General features: G+C 38.7%; 1 protein-coding gene across 3 annotated transcripts in view; it reads left to right on the top strand.

Moving 5' to 3' along the window:
- Positions 1-19,254, top strand: part of LOC114554001 (multiple epidermal growth factor-like domains protein 11) — a 194,169-nt gene that overhangs the window by 161,834 nt on the left and 13,081 nt on the right. For all 3 annotated transcript variants that reach the window (XM_028575535.1, XM_028575527.1, XM_028575544.1), the window contains exons 17-20: positions 13,007-13,135; positions 13,765-13,893; positions 16,785-16,913; positions 18,516-18,644. In XM_028575535.1, coding sequence (XP_028431336.1) covers positions 13,007-13,135; positions 13,765-13,893; positions 16,785-16,913; positions 18,516-18,644 — 516 coding nt within the window. The remainder of the gene's footprint in view (positions 1-13,006; positions 13,136-13,764; positions 13,894-16,784; positions 16,914-18,515; positions 18,645-19,254) is intronic.

Genomic DNA, 19,254 nt, shown 5'->3' with positions numbered 1-19,254 from the left:
TCCACAATTCTAAAATCTTATAGTTTTTCAAAAAAGAAATAACACTAAACAACCAGTTGGTGTTTTAATAATTCTGATACTGTTAAAGTTTAAAATGGCGATATCTGTGAGAGTAGGTCCATTTTCATTTGTAAACAATTGGGAAACAAATAAATGTTTCCATCTGTAACTTTCAATTATTTTAGGAAATATACAAAGAAAAAAGAAATATGACAGCACTTACCACTATAAAGCATTTGATTGTGTATGCTGTTCAAATAGGATCCTATGAAAGAAAACATTTAGAATCAGTGAGGTGAACCAAGCACATTGACTAAATAATTAAAACCACACAAAAGAAAGCACACAACAAAGACACAACGGTGGGCTAAAAATCCAGTTTGAGTCCGACCTTAAAAACGCTGCGTGAGAGAGATTTAGGAAAATGACATGATAAACAAAGAGTTCCCATACACTGTGCTAACGTTAGTTGCCCCGATACATTTTCATGTCAGCAGCACCCTCCCGCATATAACCCACACACACACACACACACACACACACACACACACACACACACACACACAGTAACTGAATAACCAACAGCTTTAGCTACAACACACGTTCGTTCTTACCCGACGTTACATTGAACTTGTAAGCCTGTGGTCTTAGCTAGCTAACCGACATATAACGTTATGCCCAAACAACTCGACGGACCTTTTTTTTTTGTTAAAGTAAACGTTACAACAGCATCAATGTAATCTAAATGTTGCAAGCTAAACCCGACCACTTAACACTCATTCTTATGAGGCTGACTGGCTCCTCTTCACCGGCTGCCATTAACATTACGTTAGCTACATTGAAATACCGTTGTTAGGAGCAGGACCGTCAGGGGGAGATCCCAATTATTAATGCTAAACTAAGTAGTTACAAGTGATGGTATTATTAGCTAACTTAGTTACAAGAAAACCGATATATTTATAGAATGCACAAACAAGTGAACGGACTTTTGTAACTGTTACATGCAGTAGAAAACATTATGAACATGAACAAAATCATTTGAAATTGAAATACAAGGCGTTTTTTCCTTTACATGGTCAAAGGGGGATGGGAGAAATTTAAAATATGCTATGATTTTCATTTTCTATTTCATATAACAAAAATAAAATCATTCGGAAATAGAAATGAAAAAATGCTTGTTTTTTTATATTCAGAGAACGGATGTTGTCATTTCCAAGGCAACAGCACCAGCAGAGCCATGCACCAGCCTAGCCTACCAGTGTTGCTTTCAGCCCAGGCTAAAATTACTTTGGGGGGAGTTTTATTTCATAATGTCACATTTTTTTATTACCCTCTCTCCCTCTGCCTCTCTGTCTCTACCTGCCGGAGACAACTTCGCCCCAATCGAACCAGCTGAGGAAACAGAATTTCGGTTCACAGCTGTAACGTTACCGTTACGCCACCGTTACCTATCCCAGCAAACTTTCTGTTGCTGCCGTTAAACTTGCTGATCTGAGAGTCACCGGTTCGGGATCAGATCATGTGGATCAGACCTCCGGTGCTGCCGGGTCTAATGTTCTAATATTAGCTGCTGCAGCTAGCTAGCTAGCTAGCAGCTAGCCACCAGCCCTGTGACCTCGGTCCCCGCGGTTCGCTCCCCGGTGCTGACTGACTCTGGTCCGTCTGCAGAGCTGGCGTTACTCGCTCTAGCTGAGCTGGCGCTCGTGATTTATTCATATTTTCTTTTCTTTGCAGATAGTGATATGCTATGACGCACTATGCCAGGCAGGCTTGCTAGTTGCTTTTAGTCGGAGTCTGTACAAAACTTCCTTTGAATATAATGTGCATATAAATAGACGGAATAAATAAAAGTCCCCTGAAATAAATATAAGTAAAACATATGTATAGGCTATGGAACTATAATGACTAATGCCTATATTCATATGTATTGCCTCATTTATGTATTTTATGATCTATTTCATAGCCATATTTATGTAAAGGGGGGAAAAAACGGATGATCAATCGCTCAGGAAGGTTACAGTTTCCCTCAACTGCAGCCGGGGCATTCTCAAATGCTTAACGTGAAAAAAAGCTTAACGTGGTTTAATGTACCTTAAAAATGATCAATGATGACCAAATTTCTCTCTCATATTGCTCATGACCACTGAAAACTGTCAAAAAATCTAACCCAAAGTCAAATTATTATGGACGTTATCTGACTGATAACTGAATGATATCTGATTGATTATTGTTTAGGTACATTAAACCACGTTAAGCTTTTTCACGTTAAGCATTTTAGAATGTCCCGGCTGCAGTTGAGGGAAACTGTAGCCTATAACTTCCTGAGCGACTGATTATCCGTTTTTGCCCTCCTTTACATAAATAAATATGACTATGAAATAGATCACGAAATACATAAATGAGGCAATACATATGCATTAGTCATTTTAGTTCAATAGCCTAAATACATATGTTTTACTTATATTCTTTTCAGGGGACTTTTATTTATTCCGTATGGCCTCGTGAGACCGTTCTGATCTGGCGAGCTCCAGTTTTCTACTCGCAGATCAGTCTGGCATCTTGAGGCAGAGAAAATTTGGAGCCGTTAGCCAAACGACCGGGCCAATCAGCGTTGGTTTTGAGATGGGTTAGGTGGTGATAGACCGATGGTTTATCCAATCAGCTAACCAGTATTATCAGCCAGCGGTAGCCCTAATTCTGTTAGCCGCTCGCTAATGCTTTTTTCTTTTGGAATATGGTCCGGGAACCTGAAATGGTGTCTTTTATTCCTAAATTCTCGTTACACAAACGGCAAATATCCTTTACCGACATGTTGCTTGCATGCTGAGCTTACGAGCTATGCTTTGCCTGCAGCAGCAGGGGCGGGCTTGTGGTTGTATTTTCATACGCTTCGTGGATCTGATTGGTTGATTTGGCCCGTATATCACCAACATAGGTGATAGACCGATGGTTCATCCAATCAAATAACCAGTATTCCGCCCCTTCCCAAAAGTTCTCCAAAGTAATTTTAGCCTGGGCTGAAAGCAACACTGGTAGGCTAGGCTGGTGCATGGCTCTGCTGGCACTGTTGCCTTGGAAATGACAACATCCGGTCTCTGAATATAAAAAAATAAGCATTTTTTCATTTCTATTTCCAAGTGATTTTTTTTTTGTTATATGAAATAGAAAATGAAAATCATAGCATATTTTAAATTTCTCCCATCCCCTTTTGATCATGAAAAGGAAAAAACGCCTTGTATTTAAAAAAAAATTAAATAACCATTTGTTTTTTGTTTTTTAATACCTGTTTACGAAATGAAAATCGAATGAACGATAAAGTACACGGACCGAAGTGCCACCCACACTTCCTGGCGCCATTTGATTGAAATATACCATTTCCGGTAGTGACCAAACTTAATTAGATCATTTAAAATGTTCAATTCAATCAATTTCAAAAACAACTTAAGTCTACATGATTGAACCATGTTCTTGAAAGGAATATAAATGAATTGCGTAGCATATTCTAAATTCATTTTTGTAAATTCAAAGACCTGCTATTTCCCATTTTTTCAGTGTACTTTGATATGCTAATAAAAGTACACTTACATTTAGTGCACTTTGTTTACAGTGTACTAAAATTACACTACTGATGAAGTGAAATTAGTGTACGCTTTCAAAAATTATACTAACTCTGTATTAAAAATAAGTGTACTTACTATAAGTACACTAAGTAACCATTATACATTTTTGTATTTTAACATATTTTATTAAAGTACTCTGATATGCCACTAAAAATACACTTATTTCAGAGTGTACTGTATAAAGTGTACAGAAGTCACACTTCTAATGAAGTGAGATCATAGTACACTTTAAAAAAGTATACTAACAATTAATTTCCAAAAAATTATACTTCCCATAAGTACACTGAATTGCCACTCTAAGTATGTCAAATTTAATACACTTAAAAAAAATAAACTTCTATGCAATTTAAAATACATTAACAACAAAGTACACTTTCAAAATTATTACAAAATAATTTGATTACTGGTAAATTAGTATACTTACTTTTTGGACTCTGAAGTTGAACTTAATTACATCTATTTTGAAGTATACTTTTAAAAAGTACATATTAAATACTCTTTAAATAAAGCACAACAAGTAGAAGCATACTTGTTTTATACTTCATGTACTTCATTCATATTTCTAATACACTAAAGTATACTACTTTTTTACCTGGGATAATACAATATTATAGGACGCTAGTGTGGGACAGTGTATAAGCCGTTGCAGATTGTCATACAGTTCCAATTTTCAACATTGTAACTTCAGTAACAATTAAAAATATAAGAACAGCGGCGCCCAGATAGCTCAGTTGGTGGATTGGGCGCCCATGTGTAGGGATTTACTCCTCGGCGCAGCGGGCCCGGGTTCGACTCAGACCTGTGGCCCTTTGCTGCGTCTGGCCCTTTCTCTCTCCCCTTTCATGTCTTCAGCTGTCCTGTCAACAATAGGGGCCGGAAATGCCCTAAAAAAGAATCCTTTAAAAAAAGCTGAGATCAGTTGCATTGTTTTTTTTAATCAGGGCAGCAGTTTTCAGATTCCATTATGTGTTTACATAATTGCAAAAGGGTTTTAGACTGTTGTAGAAAGAAGTGGCTGATCTTTAATGCAACATCTCCATTGCCCATTATCAGCAACCATTCATTCAGTGTTTCAAAGGCCATTCTGTTTACTAATCTGATATCATTTTAAAAGGCTAACTGAGAAAACATTGGAGAACCCTTTTGCGACTATGTAAGCACATAATGTAATCTGAAAACTGCTGCCCTGATTAAAAAAACAATGCAACTGATCTCAGCTGGTATTCTGTCTGTAATGGAGTGGAATGGAAATTTCTAAGTGACCCCAAACTTTTGATCGGTAGAGTGAGTGTGTGTGTGTGTGTGTGTGTGTGTGTGTGTGTGTGTGTTTATATATATATATATATATATATATATATATATATATATATATATATATATATATAAACATAAAATAGAATAAAAGTTACAGTGCAGTGTAAGAATTGAACAGTTGATCAAAGAAAGGCAGCATCAAAAAGAAAGCATCAAATAACTAATAAAAAACAAACTTATCAGAAAAGTCAACTCTTAAACAAACATCAGGGTGATCAGAACGACCTAAAATGACAGAAACCATCTTTGGGAAAAACTTGACTTTTTTTAGTTTGGTCCATGTCATGGAGGGGGGCAGCCAGTTGCCAGGGGGGGCGATCCAGATGTTTTGGCTTCCTTTTCCAGTTAGCATCTGTCCCTGCCTGGTAGATGCTCATGTCTTTCAAACTCCTTGCCTTCAGTTTGTAGTGTCACATTTCCATTTAGTTGTGATCTCCATACCCCCCAAAAAAACTGCAAATGTATTTAAAAAGAATTTGAAAAGCCCCCTTTTAGAAAACTAGGTTAACATCACTCAAACCCTCATTTGTCTAAAGGCCCATACTGTGTAGTTTATAAATCCAGAACTGAGGTCCTACAGCACCGACTGCCAACTTAGAGCCGTGGGGGGGCCACCAGACACAACCTCTTTCTTCATGTGACACAGATTGTGACCAACACATTTTAAGACCCAACTCGCACAGTGTGACATGCTGTTTTGCATGCTGTGTTTGTGTGTGTGTGTGTGTGTGTGTGTGTGTGTGTGTGTGTGTGTGTGTGTGTGTGTGTGTGTGTGTGTGTGTGTGTGTGTTAGGGCTGCACAATTGATCACAATTTTATCAAAATTGCAATATGGACTAGTGCAATATTGAAAATCGCAATATTTGTTAAAGGCAAAATATGTGTCAAACCATTCAGAATTAGGGATTGCGGTGCTGCAGAAACATCCCAGCCTACAAATCGTATTTTACAGACTGGTACAGAGCATCATATAAATCACACTATAATAATTTTTATTTTTCGATATTTCAGTGAAAATTAGAATAACGATACCAAACTGATCATTCCCTCCAATATCGTGAATCATATCGCCATCGCAATATCAGTCAAAATAATCGCAATTAGATATTTTCCTCATATCGTGCAGCCCTAATGTGTGTGTGTGTGTGTGTGTGTGTGTGTGTGTGTGTGTGTGTGTGTGTGTGTGTGTGTGTGCACGTGCGTGAGCGTGAGAAAGTGCTCCATACAGAGACTAACATCATTTTGTTTTTGAGTCAATCAATTGGACAAATAACTCCCAGAAAGTTAGTGCAGGATTTATCTTAGCCTTCAGGAGCACAGTCAGCTGCTGTACCCATTGCATTTGGCCTCTTGACATCTTCATTTACACAACCTGTGTTTTGTAAAAGCCTGACATCTCTACGCAACTTAAGGTTAGAATTAAAGCACCGCACACAAAGCAAACCGCTTGAATGTTTACACTTCATTAGAAATGTAGGTAATGAAAGAAATCTAAACCTTGAGCTTCGTCTGGGTCTGTGTCCCATCTACCAACTATTATAGAATATGTCCTTCATTTGACAAGTACATTTACATATACACGTAATGTATCCTGTGCATTTTTTTAATTGGTGGGAGGAAACCGGAGCAAAACCCACGGGAACACGGGGAGATCACGCAAACTCCTCTCATAAAGAGCTTGCCCGGACCGGGGATTGAACCCAATACTCTGCAGTGCCTATACTTGCTGTGAGGCAGAGATCCTCCGTGCCGCCATAACTCCTCCAGCCTCTTCATTTCATCCCAATACTCTTTTTGTCACTTTATCCTGTACATCATTCTTCCATTATGGTTTAGCTCCTTTGCAGGTTAAACAGGTGTTAATTCTCCTATGAAGGTAGTCAGCCCAAGGTGCAGTGCCAAGTAAAATTTTAAATAGAGACAGTGGAGGGGTGTGCTGTGAAATATTTATTGTCATTAAACATGAAGACGACCTTAGTTAGGCCTTGTCCCACATTAGCCATTCTGCTGGCTGCTGCATCTTTGAGCAGCCCAGTAGATAAATCCAACGTCCGGCGCGGGAGCTTTTAACCGCCTGAAGAGCCAGTCCCGCTCCATCCCTGTCCTCTCGATGTGTGATACCCTTTTGTACAAGCTAATGATGTTATTGACTGGTAAACTCTCAGAGGCTCTGATGCATTGCAGTACAGTGTGTGTGTGTGTGTGTGTGTGTGTGTGTGTGTGTGTGTGTGTGTGTGTGTGTGTGTGTGTGTGTGTGTGTGTGTGTGTGTGTGTGAGTTAACTGAGACAAAATGGGTTTTCACTGCTTTAACGAAGAAATTGCATGTATTTTTCAACTGGAAACTGGTGTAAAATGTACATATGTCCCCTTGTCTAATATATGTCTTATTCTCCATCTATTAAACCTCAAATATCTCTTCAACGTACAGTACAAACACGATCACCTTCAGACAACCAACATAGGATTCTTTAAAGGTCCCATACTCATGCTCATTTTCAGGTTCATACTTGTATATGGGTTTCTACTCTGCTCTACTCCCCTTCTTGGTTTCTACAAGAATATATTTACACTCTTTAAAGGTGCTGTAGGTAAGATTGTGAAGATCCAGGACTTAACCAAAAAATGTCAACATCAACAACTTCTTAGTCCCTCTTCCCTTTCCGCTAAAGCCCAAAACGGTCTCCTAAGCTCCTCCCCCCACAAGGGAGAATGAATGCGTGTGCATGAGCAGTGACTGACACGCAGTCAGACACCCCCTCGGCCCTGATTGGTGCATCTACTGCTTCATGTAGTTCTACTGGAACATAGGGTCAGTTTCAGCAAAAATGACAGAAAGTTAGTTTTACAAGTCTTACCTACTGCACCTTTTAATATAAAAAAAAAAAATTACCTGTTTTCACCCTCTGTCTGAAATACTCCATTTAGCGCTTGGCTCTTTAAGCCCCCCTCCTGAAAAAGCCCAGTCTGCTCTAATTGGTCAGCATTTTTACACCTGCATACTCAGTCTCTGTCATTGCAGCCGGGGAACAACTAGCGGCACTTTCTACCTATACACAGTATATATTGTTTTATTTTTTTTATTTAATTTATTTATTTTCTCCTTCTTTGGTGGTCAGCAACAGGCGGTTGTACATTGCTGCCATCTAACCATGGATGTATTTTCAAGCATTAAATGCATAACTACAATGCATTGTGGGAGATACCCAGCTCTGGAGTGACCATCGTTGTTCACTTGCTCCCTCAGCCCTCCTGAGGGTCGATCTCACCAAGTTCACAATGCTGCTTCAGTCACGACTGGAGGCTCTTAATGTGGGTCTGTTCTAATAGAGGCTAGCGTTAACTGGAAGATATGCCGGTCAGTATGTGGTACAGGAGAATAATTAGTCTGATCGTGATCTCATCTTATGTTTAATCAATTGAGGCTCATGTAGTTTTTAACATGGTACTGACCTCTCCACACACACACACACGTGCGTGGACGCACAAACACGCACACACACATGCACACACACACACGAATGCACACACACACACGTGGACGCACGCACACACATGCGCACGCACACACACACACGTGGACGCACGCACACACATGCGCGCGCACACACACATACACACACACACACACACACACACACAGGTATTTTGTGATGAAAAAAGTGTAGCTACACACAATGATGTGATAAAATGTTATAAATATTTGACGCCTTTACTTTTTGACCCAAACCCTAACCCTTAAAAGCCTCAAATATATTGCTAATTTAACGTTTATATGCTACCATAAAACCACTCTAGTGTTAGCATATTGTAGTATGTTAGGATTAAGCTGCAGGTAAAGCTGATGCTAATGATTTTAGAGGTAGCATGTCATGAATTAAACTTTGACCAGTTTGTGGTTTGATATGAAAACAGGTCAGGTTGATGTAGAGCTGCTCGGTTATGGAAAAAAATCACAATCACAATTATTTTGGTCGATATTGAAATAACGATTATTGATTACTTTTGTATACATGTTGCATTTATTGAACTTAAAAAAACAGTGAAGCGGTTTAAACAAATCAACAGTGAAAACACCTTGAACAGTGAAATGTCCTTTAATACTTTCCCCATTGAAGCGTTTCTTTTCATTCACATACACAAGACAAAATAAGAGTTTACATGCGACAAAGTAATATATAGGTTTTTATATATATATATATATATATATATATAAAAATAGTTTTTCTCAATTACATTGTTATTGTGATCTTAGAAGCCCAAATCATAATTGCACAGCCTTAGGTTGACGACATCACTAGGATTCATCCTGCGGGGAGCAGGCATGTCCCTCTGATAGTTGTCAAGATATTTCGCTCTGGACCAAAGAGTTCAGACTGAGTGACCGGAGAGTGTGGCTAAAAACTAATTTAGTGCTCAGTTGACAGGAGATCACCAGGGAGCTGCTGAACACTCCCTTGCCCGCTAATTATCTTTGCTAAACATGATTTCATTCATGTACGCATACGCGTAATACTTTGATCCAAACTTTACAGACACTAGTCACACATTGGTTAATGTTACATAAGTGGAGGGACTTCATTAAAGCATTCATAATGATCTTTATTGCTCTCATATTCAGAGCAGAGAGAGAAGAATCCCCTCCAGGGTTTTATTCTTTCAGTGAAACCATATGCACGGCTGGACAGCCAGAACCTGTTAATGAAGACAATACATTTGGTGTAACAGGTGGAGAATGGTAGTGAAATGCAAACGAGTGGAGAAGAATTGTAAAATAATATACATAGCTTGTGTGCGTGTGTACAGTATATATAATGTATTTATCTTATCTAAACATTACCATGAAGTAGCACACATTCATGAAATTGTAATACTGTCCGTAATGTTTGACAACTATAAGCACACTCTGTATTTTGTGATCAGCTCGTTCGAGATGAGCTGCGCCTCAGGAAGTCACAGAAACACTGTGGTCCAATTCCGATTTAATAAAATGTAATCAGACTCATATATCAGCTTGTACACAAGTCTCCGGTTGTTTTAATTATGACAGAGTAGCTGTCAAAATGCTCTACAATTCGATCTGTTGCTGATTTTAATTAACACACACCGTAGATGATCTGTAATCTGAACAGATTTAGTCTCTCTGACTTCTAAACGTAACTATCAGCCACACTACATGTGTTCTGTTCAGAATAAGCCTTTAAATCAGACAAATAACAGTTCAAATCCCTCCAATTCAAAATCAATGAAATTTGGATATAAAACGTCATCATGTTGAGTCTATTCTGAACCAATCAGCTGTTGGATCAGCTGAGAGGCCGGCGTTTCCCAGCATGCCCTGGGTCCACCTGGGTCTTGCAGTCGGTGAAAAGCAACTGCGCTGCCTGCGTCTCAGAACCACGGCCGCCTTGATCTCGTGAGGTTCTCGTTGCCCACGTGTGCGTGACGTCAGAGCAAGTTGGGATCAAGTCGGACACAAATCTACCCAGCATGCATTGGGCGGCGATCGCTGGTGATCGATTGTGCGCAGACCTGGCTCATCTCGATCAAGCCTATTGTGTCATGAATTTGCAACACAAACACTCATTAAACATTTAAAAGTTTGGTATCAGGAGATAAGGTCAAGCTAAATGCCAGCTCATAATATTTATAATAACTTTTAAACTTTGAGCTGTTTAAAATTTCTCATGACAATAACTCTGCCTCTTTCTGTTTGGCCCAGGGAGGTAACTCTGTGGAGCTTCTGTGCATTAAGTTTTATAAGATATTTTTAACTTAATAAACTCAGTTAAAACCACACTCTTCATAGATATAAAACACGCAGTAGTAGCAGGATGTCCTCTCGTTTTAATTGGCAATAAATCAAAAAACCCCACAGCACATTAATATATTATATATTATCAGGCTTTTCAGACGCTACAGTGTCTGTGTCTCAATATTTTATCAGTGTAACTACATTTGAATCTGGATATAAAAAAGTAGAAGTATTACATCCTCAAGCAACAGGATGTGCATTTCCCTAAAATGATTAACTGAAAAACAAACTTCTTTTAGACCCTTTTTAGGCGCTGCGGAAGAGAAACCTCAAACGCAGTTTTCTGCAGAGACGCGAATCACTTTAGAAACAGTCTGCAGTGTTGATTCATTACAGAACATTATACATATACGCTACCAGTCAAAAGTTTGGGGTCACTTAGAAATGTCCATTCCACTCCATAATAGACAGAATACCAGCTGAGATCAGTTGCATTGTTTTTTTAACCAGGGCAGCAGTTTTCAGATTCCATTATGTGCTTACATAATTGCAAAAGGGTTCTCGACTGTTGTAGAAAGAAGTGGCTGATCTTTAATGCAACATCTCCATTGCCCATTGTCAGCAGCCATTCATCCAATGTTCCAAAGGCCCATTCTGTTTACTAATCTGATATCATTTTAAAAGGCTAACTGAGAAAACATTGGAGAACCCTTTTGCAGTTATAGAAGCACAAACTTTTGACCAGAAGTGTAAATTGGTATGTTTCAAAGCCATTTGCAATCAGATTGCAATTATCCACTACATAACTAACTATCCAATTAAAGATAAGTACAGTAATTGTGATTAACATGAGTTTTGTACTGAATGTTCTTGGGGAAAAAAATCTTATTTTCTTTACATTTTGTACAGTTTTCTTTCAATGTTTCAGTGTTCTACATTTTATTCTTTAAAACATTTGATCATTTGAAGTTTTCTCGTCTCTCCCACACCATGATTATAGTTGGAAAAATATGTATTGAAAAAAATAATATTATTGTCTCTCATTTACTTGTGTTCAAGTGTCCCTTAAACCTTTTATCAAGATTGCTTTTTGTACTGAAGTATATTCTGATAATACTTTTGTACTTTTACTTAAAGGGTAACTACTACTACTACTAAGTGCTCGTTTTGCCGCTGACAGACTCAGATTATTATTCTAAGTGTCTGACAACATTATGGAAAGGATTTCTAAGGAGGTTGACTTTTCTGTTAAAGAGTAAGATCCTATTTTTAAACATAAAAACATCCGCAAAATTGCATTCGCTAAAGCCACCAGACTCCATGTAAATAAACAGTAATTTTAGCATTGTAAAATACACTTCATTCAAAGTCGACAGAAACAAAATAAAGCCGTTTTGGGTCGTCTTTCCACTTTCCCAACCATCACAACTCTAGTTTGGGTTGAAATAAACACATAGTTTACTGAGTTATATGTGAGAATATGTTGGCTCTATACACGCTAAAAGTATTGTTTTTTTTTAAATGGAGTCTGGTCGGTTTAGAGCTAGAGACTTCAGAGCGGTTTCTGGTTAAACAGAAAGGTCTCAAAGAGGTTTTTAAGGTCTGTCTCTGAAGGGATCCTTTCCATAATGTCGTCAGACACTTAGAATATTAATCTGAGCCTGTCAGCGGCAAAACAGCACTTTTGTGAAGGTAAATAAGGTGGACAATTGCCCAGTAAACTTTTGTAGTTAAGCTAATGGTAGCTTGTTTCTCCACTGCCGACTGCAGCGATCTCTCTTAATACTGGACCAATGTCAACGATTGTTGTTCCTATCAGTCACTTAGACACAAAGACATAAAAAAAAGGATGAAAAAAAATGGCAGTTACCCTTTAAGTACACTTTTTAATGCAGGACTTTGACTTTTAACATAGTATTTCTACACTGTGGTACTACTTTTACACTTTTTAGTTAATGTGTGTGTTTTTATGTTTGCACCATAGTAGCACTTTTAATTTCATTTTAAGTACGTACTTAATAAAGTCAGTTCTGACTCTGATATCTGACTACTTATTCCACCGCTGGTATTGTCATAATGACCAGGGCCACACCGAATCTGCAGATGCAGATTATCAACAGATTGTCCGCAGATTTTGTCCTCAAACAAAACAAGAAACTCAGAATGTTAACACCTCTCCACCCCAAACAGAAATACAGATTTATATTCTGGATCACTGCAGAAAACTGTAAAAACAAAAATCGGCAGATTTCGTTTGGGTCTGATAATGACTAACAGTCATCATAATATCCAACTTTATATGTTTGTGCGTCCCCACAGTGTGTCCCAGTGGGAAGTACGGTAAAGCCTGTGCTGAGGCGTGTTTGTGCACCAACAACGGCACTTGTAATCCCATCGATGGCTCCTGTCAGTGCTACCCCGGGTGGATCGGCGCCGACTGCTCCAAACGTGAGACGCTACAGATATTCTCTCTTCCTCATTCACACTCACTCCTTTCTCCTTCTCACCTCAGCACTTATCGACCACTTGAGTTGAGTTGATCAGGAACCAGTCAAAGACAACTGAAAAAAACATAAAGGCAATTACTCCATTGGTTCTGACATTAATTATCCAGGCTATTACAGTTTAGAATTTTTGATTACATTTTACTTAGTTAGTTTTCAGAGTGTTTTAGTTTTGCTTATTCAGAATGATTTATTTATTTTTATGTTTAGTTTTAGTTTTACAGTAGTTTTAGAATAGTTTTGTTAGGGCCAGGTATTTGTGTAAGGAAGTGACATACATAGAAAATACATGGTTGGAGAAGTGTGTAGGAATATGGCTTTGTGTGTCTGATGGAAGCAATTGAGGCACAGCGCCATCTCCTGGAATTTCAATGTCAACTCTGTTCAGTTTTTGTAAAAAGCAAATGATTTACATTCATTTTTATGAGTTTTTTAGAAATATATTTCACTGCTTATTTTAGTTGTATTTTAATAACCCTGGTGTGTGTTCATCTTATTATTTCTGTGTGTGTGTGTGTGTGTGTGTGTGTGTGTGTGTGTGTTTGTGTTTGTGTTTATGCGTGGTATTGGCAGCGTGTCCTCAGGGCTCGTGGGGTCCAGACTGCATCCACACATGTAACTGTCACAACGGAGCCCAGTGCAGTGCCACAGATGGAGAGTGTAACTGCAGCCCTGGATGGACGGGACTCTTCTGTACTCAGCGTAAGACACACACACACACACACACACACACACACACACACACACACACACACACACACACACACACACACACACACACACACACACACACACACACACCTAATAAGGGAAACACTCTCTGGCTGCTGTGAGGGCACATTAACGATGCACTCTCATTTCTTGCAGTGTTAGTTACCGAGTGCCTTGAACATCTCATACCTGCACCTCCATCTAGTGGCAGATTAAAAAACTACACGCTTGAAGACATTTATTCCTTTATCTCCTTAGATTCCTTCCTCCTTCCTTCCTCCTCCTAGAAACTAGTTTGCTGCCACCATTTAAATACTCTTAAACAATAATTAAATAGCTTCTCAGTTTCCTTTGTGTCAGGAAACTAAATCATACCCTTTCTGTCATATTTCTGCAGTCCAATCGGCAAAACAAGTTACAATGTAAGTCATTGGGGGAATTGTCCAGCTTATTCTAAGTGTCTGACAACATTATGGAAAGGATTTCTAAGGAGGTCGAACTTTCTGTTAAAAAGTAAGATCCTTTTTTTAAACATAAAAACATCCACAAAATTGCGTTCGCTAAAGCCACTAGACTCCATGTAAATAATGTTGACAGAAACAAAATAAAACTATGAAAAGCAGACCCGAGGAGTCAAGGCAACAGGCATTTAACAAAACTAGTGCAGAGCCCGTTGAAAATGTGCCTGTTTGGAACGGGCGATTGCTTGGCCTGTGGTATTGCTGCTTGTAGAATTCATCAAAACCAAATTGTAGCCTACCCCAAAATTACTTACAGAAGGACCCCAAACCACTTCAAATGCAACTCCCTGTATAGCCTACTACTAACTTACAGATTTACCTGACAGAGAACGTTGCAGATTCAGAATGCAATCACAAAATATCACAATGATAATGTGGATTAATCAGACATTAGCTGGCTCGGTCACATCAGCGTGAAAAGGCATTTGTTGTAAAATGTATGTGTGTATGTATAAAAATTGACATTTCCGAATGCCTTCCTACAGTGGCTTAATAAAAGCGGGTTTTCCACACAAAAAAGTTGAAGTTGTGTACATGTGTCATTAGTAAACCCCAGACTGAGAAAAACCAGAAACAGGATTTTAACTGTGTCGGGCTCGGGTTGGGTTGGGTCCTCCCCTGGCTTTCTGTCGGACGGAAACAAGGGCAGGAGTTAAAACAGAAAACATTTTAGCCCGATCTGGACTCTAGTGTGCATGCATCTGTGAGATTTCGAATGCCTTCCTACAGTTGCTAGAAAAGCGGGCAAAAAAACCAATGTGTGCTTCTTTTACCGATATATATTTAAAGATATCTTTTGCATTTCTTATCCAAACAATGTCAAACATGGCACCGCACTTAATCGTGCCCGTAGCAAGACACCTGTCAAGGTTGAAATCCATCGGACTAACGGTTCGAGAGATGTGCGCATAACACACACACACACACACACAGAAAGACATTCCTGCAATTTATAGATAGATGATGACATAACACACACACACACACACACAGCCCGTAGATGAGACATCCGTGTTTCGATTTTTAAAGCAAGACACCTGTCAAGGTTGAAATCCATCGGACTAAGTTCTTCGGCTTTTTACAAACGAACCTAGTTCGAGAGTCGCATATCGACAGTTTAACACACACACACACACACACACACACACACACACACACACACACACACACACACAGAAAGACATTCCTGCAATTTATAGATAGATGAGACATCCGTGTTTCAGTCTAATGTCTAACACTGACCATTTTAAAGCTCTATGAATTAAATCTGAAGAAATCAACAAAATCTGAACAGCTAATGGTTTGTATATTGCAGCTTTGTTACGCCATTCCAACTCTCAATTCAAACTGAGTTTGGTTTAATCTGCAGAGATGATCCATGTCTGTTCCACTGTGACAGAAGAGATAAACCAATCACAGGAAAGCTGCTTCCAAAATCATCTCCAGATTATTGGATCATCTCTCGGGTCTGAAGAGTGGAACAGCTGGTGTTGGAAAGTGGCACTTGTCCAACAACCTATTTGAGCCCTTCTTGTTCTTTTGAATGTCCCTGGTTCAAAAGACTCAAACAGGCATTGGGTCCACTGATTTCTTTCTTTTCTTTTCTCATTCAGATGTCATAGTGTTTTATGTTTTTTCTGCTTTTAAACTGTCCTTACCAGATGGCTTACAAGGGTTCAAATCAGAGAAGAAAAGGAAATGATAAAGAAAAAAACACATTAATTCCAAGTCACTATGTGGTTCTTTGGCTACACACCAAAGAACAAAGACTGAATGACAGCTCAGCTCTTCTAAACCAGCTCATACCACTTCTGCTTTAATCAGCTGATTGTCAAAAGGGTCCCAAGATTGGTGAACAGACACAACCCCACTAGATTATAATGAATCTACTTTTACTCTCGAAACAGTGTTGCAGAATTCATCAAAAATATTTGTCATAATTTTGGCTCCAACATTAGATTAGATAGATTTTTATTTATAATTTGTCTTGGACATACAAACAGTATCTGCTGTTTAAAGAATTCAAAACAACATATTGCATACATACATACAGACATACATACATACATACATACATACAGGCATACATACATGCATACATATGTACATACATACATACATACATACAGGCATACATACATGCATACATACATACAGACAGACAGAGACAGACATACATCAATACACAGCCTGTTGCATCACTCTGCATGGACATGCTCATGTTGCATACAGAGACTGCCACTAGCCAACAAAATTGCACACTGCCCGTTGTACAACAACAACATCCTATTTTACTCATTGAAAACACATTTGTGGAGATGTTAGGGACGTACGGTAGAGTTGCTGTGTGTTTGTCTTCAGGCTGTTCTACAGGATTCTACGGCTCTCAGTGTGCTGAAGTGTGCCGCTGTCAGAACGGGGCGGACTGCGACCACGTCAGCGGACAGTGTTCCTGCAGGACGGGCTTCATAGGGCAGAGCTGTGAGCTCAGTGAGTGTGTGCACGTCTCTACATCAGCACATCTAGACTCCAGGTTGATCAACGTCTTCAACGTCATCATAAAATACTGATGCTTTTTATCACGATACAATCTGTTCACACATTTCAACAATAATGAAAAATATCTGATCGTACTTCATATTAAAATGCATTTTAAGGGAATTAACAGTAGCTGTAGCTTCTAACGTGATTATGTGTGAATTAGGACAGGATAAACGTTATTGATCCCACTAAGAGAAATTAAGTTTTACAGCAGCATAGTAAAGATAGGGGGTGATATGACAAATTACAGTAATATGTAATAGGATACAAAGTTTCTAATGTGTACAGTATATGATTTTTGCATTAATGCGGTAAAGTTCCTCTTCAGTATTTATACTAAAGTGACATGACAACACTGCACCTCTAAGATGTGTGCATAAGGGACTGCTCGTTATTTATTTCAGGGGCCACCGGAGGAGTTTTGGGACCTTTAGTCAAAATAGACATGATCCCCCCCTCGCCAGTAATAATTTTTCTATGACCCCCCAAAACAATTTCCAAAAAAGGCATGACCTCCCCCAACAATTTATTGATACCTTCTGCACTGGTTTGCAATTGGCAAAAATATACAGATTACCATTGCTTTTTTTTTTTACAGCCATGACATGCATGATTAAACCTCTGCATTCTCATCTGACGCATCCCACTCCTCTGTTATGGTGTGGTGGCCATTTCAGTAGATTTACTCATTAACGTTGTTGTGGAAACACAATAAGCATGGAAACTAAAAAAATGCACACTTCCTGCATTACTGCATTACTTCAAATACTAAATTACTCCTTTAGTAAACTAGTATTCCCATGAAATAAAACAATAAAACATTGAGACCATTCAGCAAAGCACTCTGGGTAACATTCAACACATAAACTGGTTGCTATGGACTCGTCATTAGGCTTCCTCCACTTCGCTGTTTAAACAAAGTGGAATAAACGTATAAAAGTCAAAATGTACACAAAACTCGCAATCAATTAGTAAGCTGACATCAAATGTGGCATTTAGGAAACATTTATTGCAACCTTGGCACAGTAAGATGTCCAGACTAGCAACATTCATTTTCATTTTTTGTGTCCTGCTGCTCCCATCTTCAGCAGTCCAAAGCAGTATATGAAATCAGATGTATTACCTACCACCGTTTAGTTGTTTTGTGTTATTTAGCTAAGATATTTATAAAATATCTGGTCATGCCAGACGTAATTATTCCACAAATTTTTTAAACAATGCAAATACCCGTTTCAGCCACCAGGGGGGTAGCTCCCCCTGCCCCCAGCACACTCATGGGTCAGACCCATCTGGTAGCGAAGGAGGGCCGAGACTGAGAGCTACATGGAAAAATATGCACCAAACAAGCCACTTTGAAATTTTGCTGTTTCTATGAATACAAAAGCTGGGTAACCCTCTGCCCCTCTGGACTAAAAAATGTTGGATGACCCTCCCCTCAACAAAGAATAAAAAGACATGACCCTCCCCTATTTTCCTCCGGTGGTCCATTCCATAAATACCGAAGAGTCCCTCAGCTGTGAAGATGTATTAACCCTGTGCTCCTGCGTCCAGAGTGTCCTGCGGGGACGTTTGGCTACGGCTGCCAGCAGCTGTGTGAGTGTATGAACAACGCCACCTGCGACTACGTGACGGGAACCTGCTACTGCAGCATCGGCTTCAAAGGCATCCGCTGTGACCAGGGTGAGCGCTAATGTTCCCTTCACGCTGGGAGGAAGTGTGTTTGATGCTGCTTATTTCTGTAGGTTCAGATCAAACGTAAAGAAAATAAGGGGGGAAAGACATATATATATATATATATATATATATATTATTTTAGAGATTAAGTCTTGTGTCAAATTTGACCCGTTTTCAAAGTTTTTAATATCACACATATGGGTTTCTTACAACCAAATTGTCCCAAAATAACTTGGATGTGTGCATATAGGTTCACAGGTAAAATGAATGATTACTTCCATTGAATTTGGGGTGTTTTATTCAATTTCATATAATTTGAAAAAAAATTGGTTTAAATGGTAGTCTCCTGACTAAACTTTGACATAAACCAGTCTGGGATTCACTCAACATCATCTGATCTTAACTATTAGTCAAAATAATTCATAATTTCTGCTTTTTCTAACTCAAAAAATAGGTAAAATGTCATATAAATTAGGTTTAATGATGATGATGGTAAATTAAAAAAAAGAAAAAAAAATTGAAAAAAGTGACAAAAGTGCCAAAAGCATCAAAAAAAGGGACAAAAATATCAGAAAAAGTCCCCCAAAAGTTCAGTTTAAAAATTTTACCCGGAAGG

Source organism: Perca flavescens, chromosome 1 (assembly GCF_004354835.1).
Source record: "Perca flavescens isolate YP-PL-M2 chromosome 1, PFLA_1.0, whole genome shotgun sequence".
Taxonomy (NCBI): Eukaryota; Metazoa; Chordata; class Actinopteri; order Perciformes; family Percidae; genus Perca; species Perca flavescens.
Note: the sequence above shows the minus strand (reverse complement) of the source record. Positions and strands in the feature narration are given on the sequence as shown.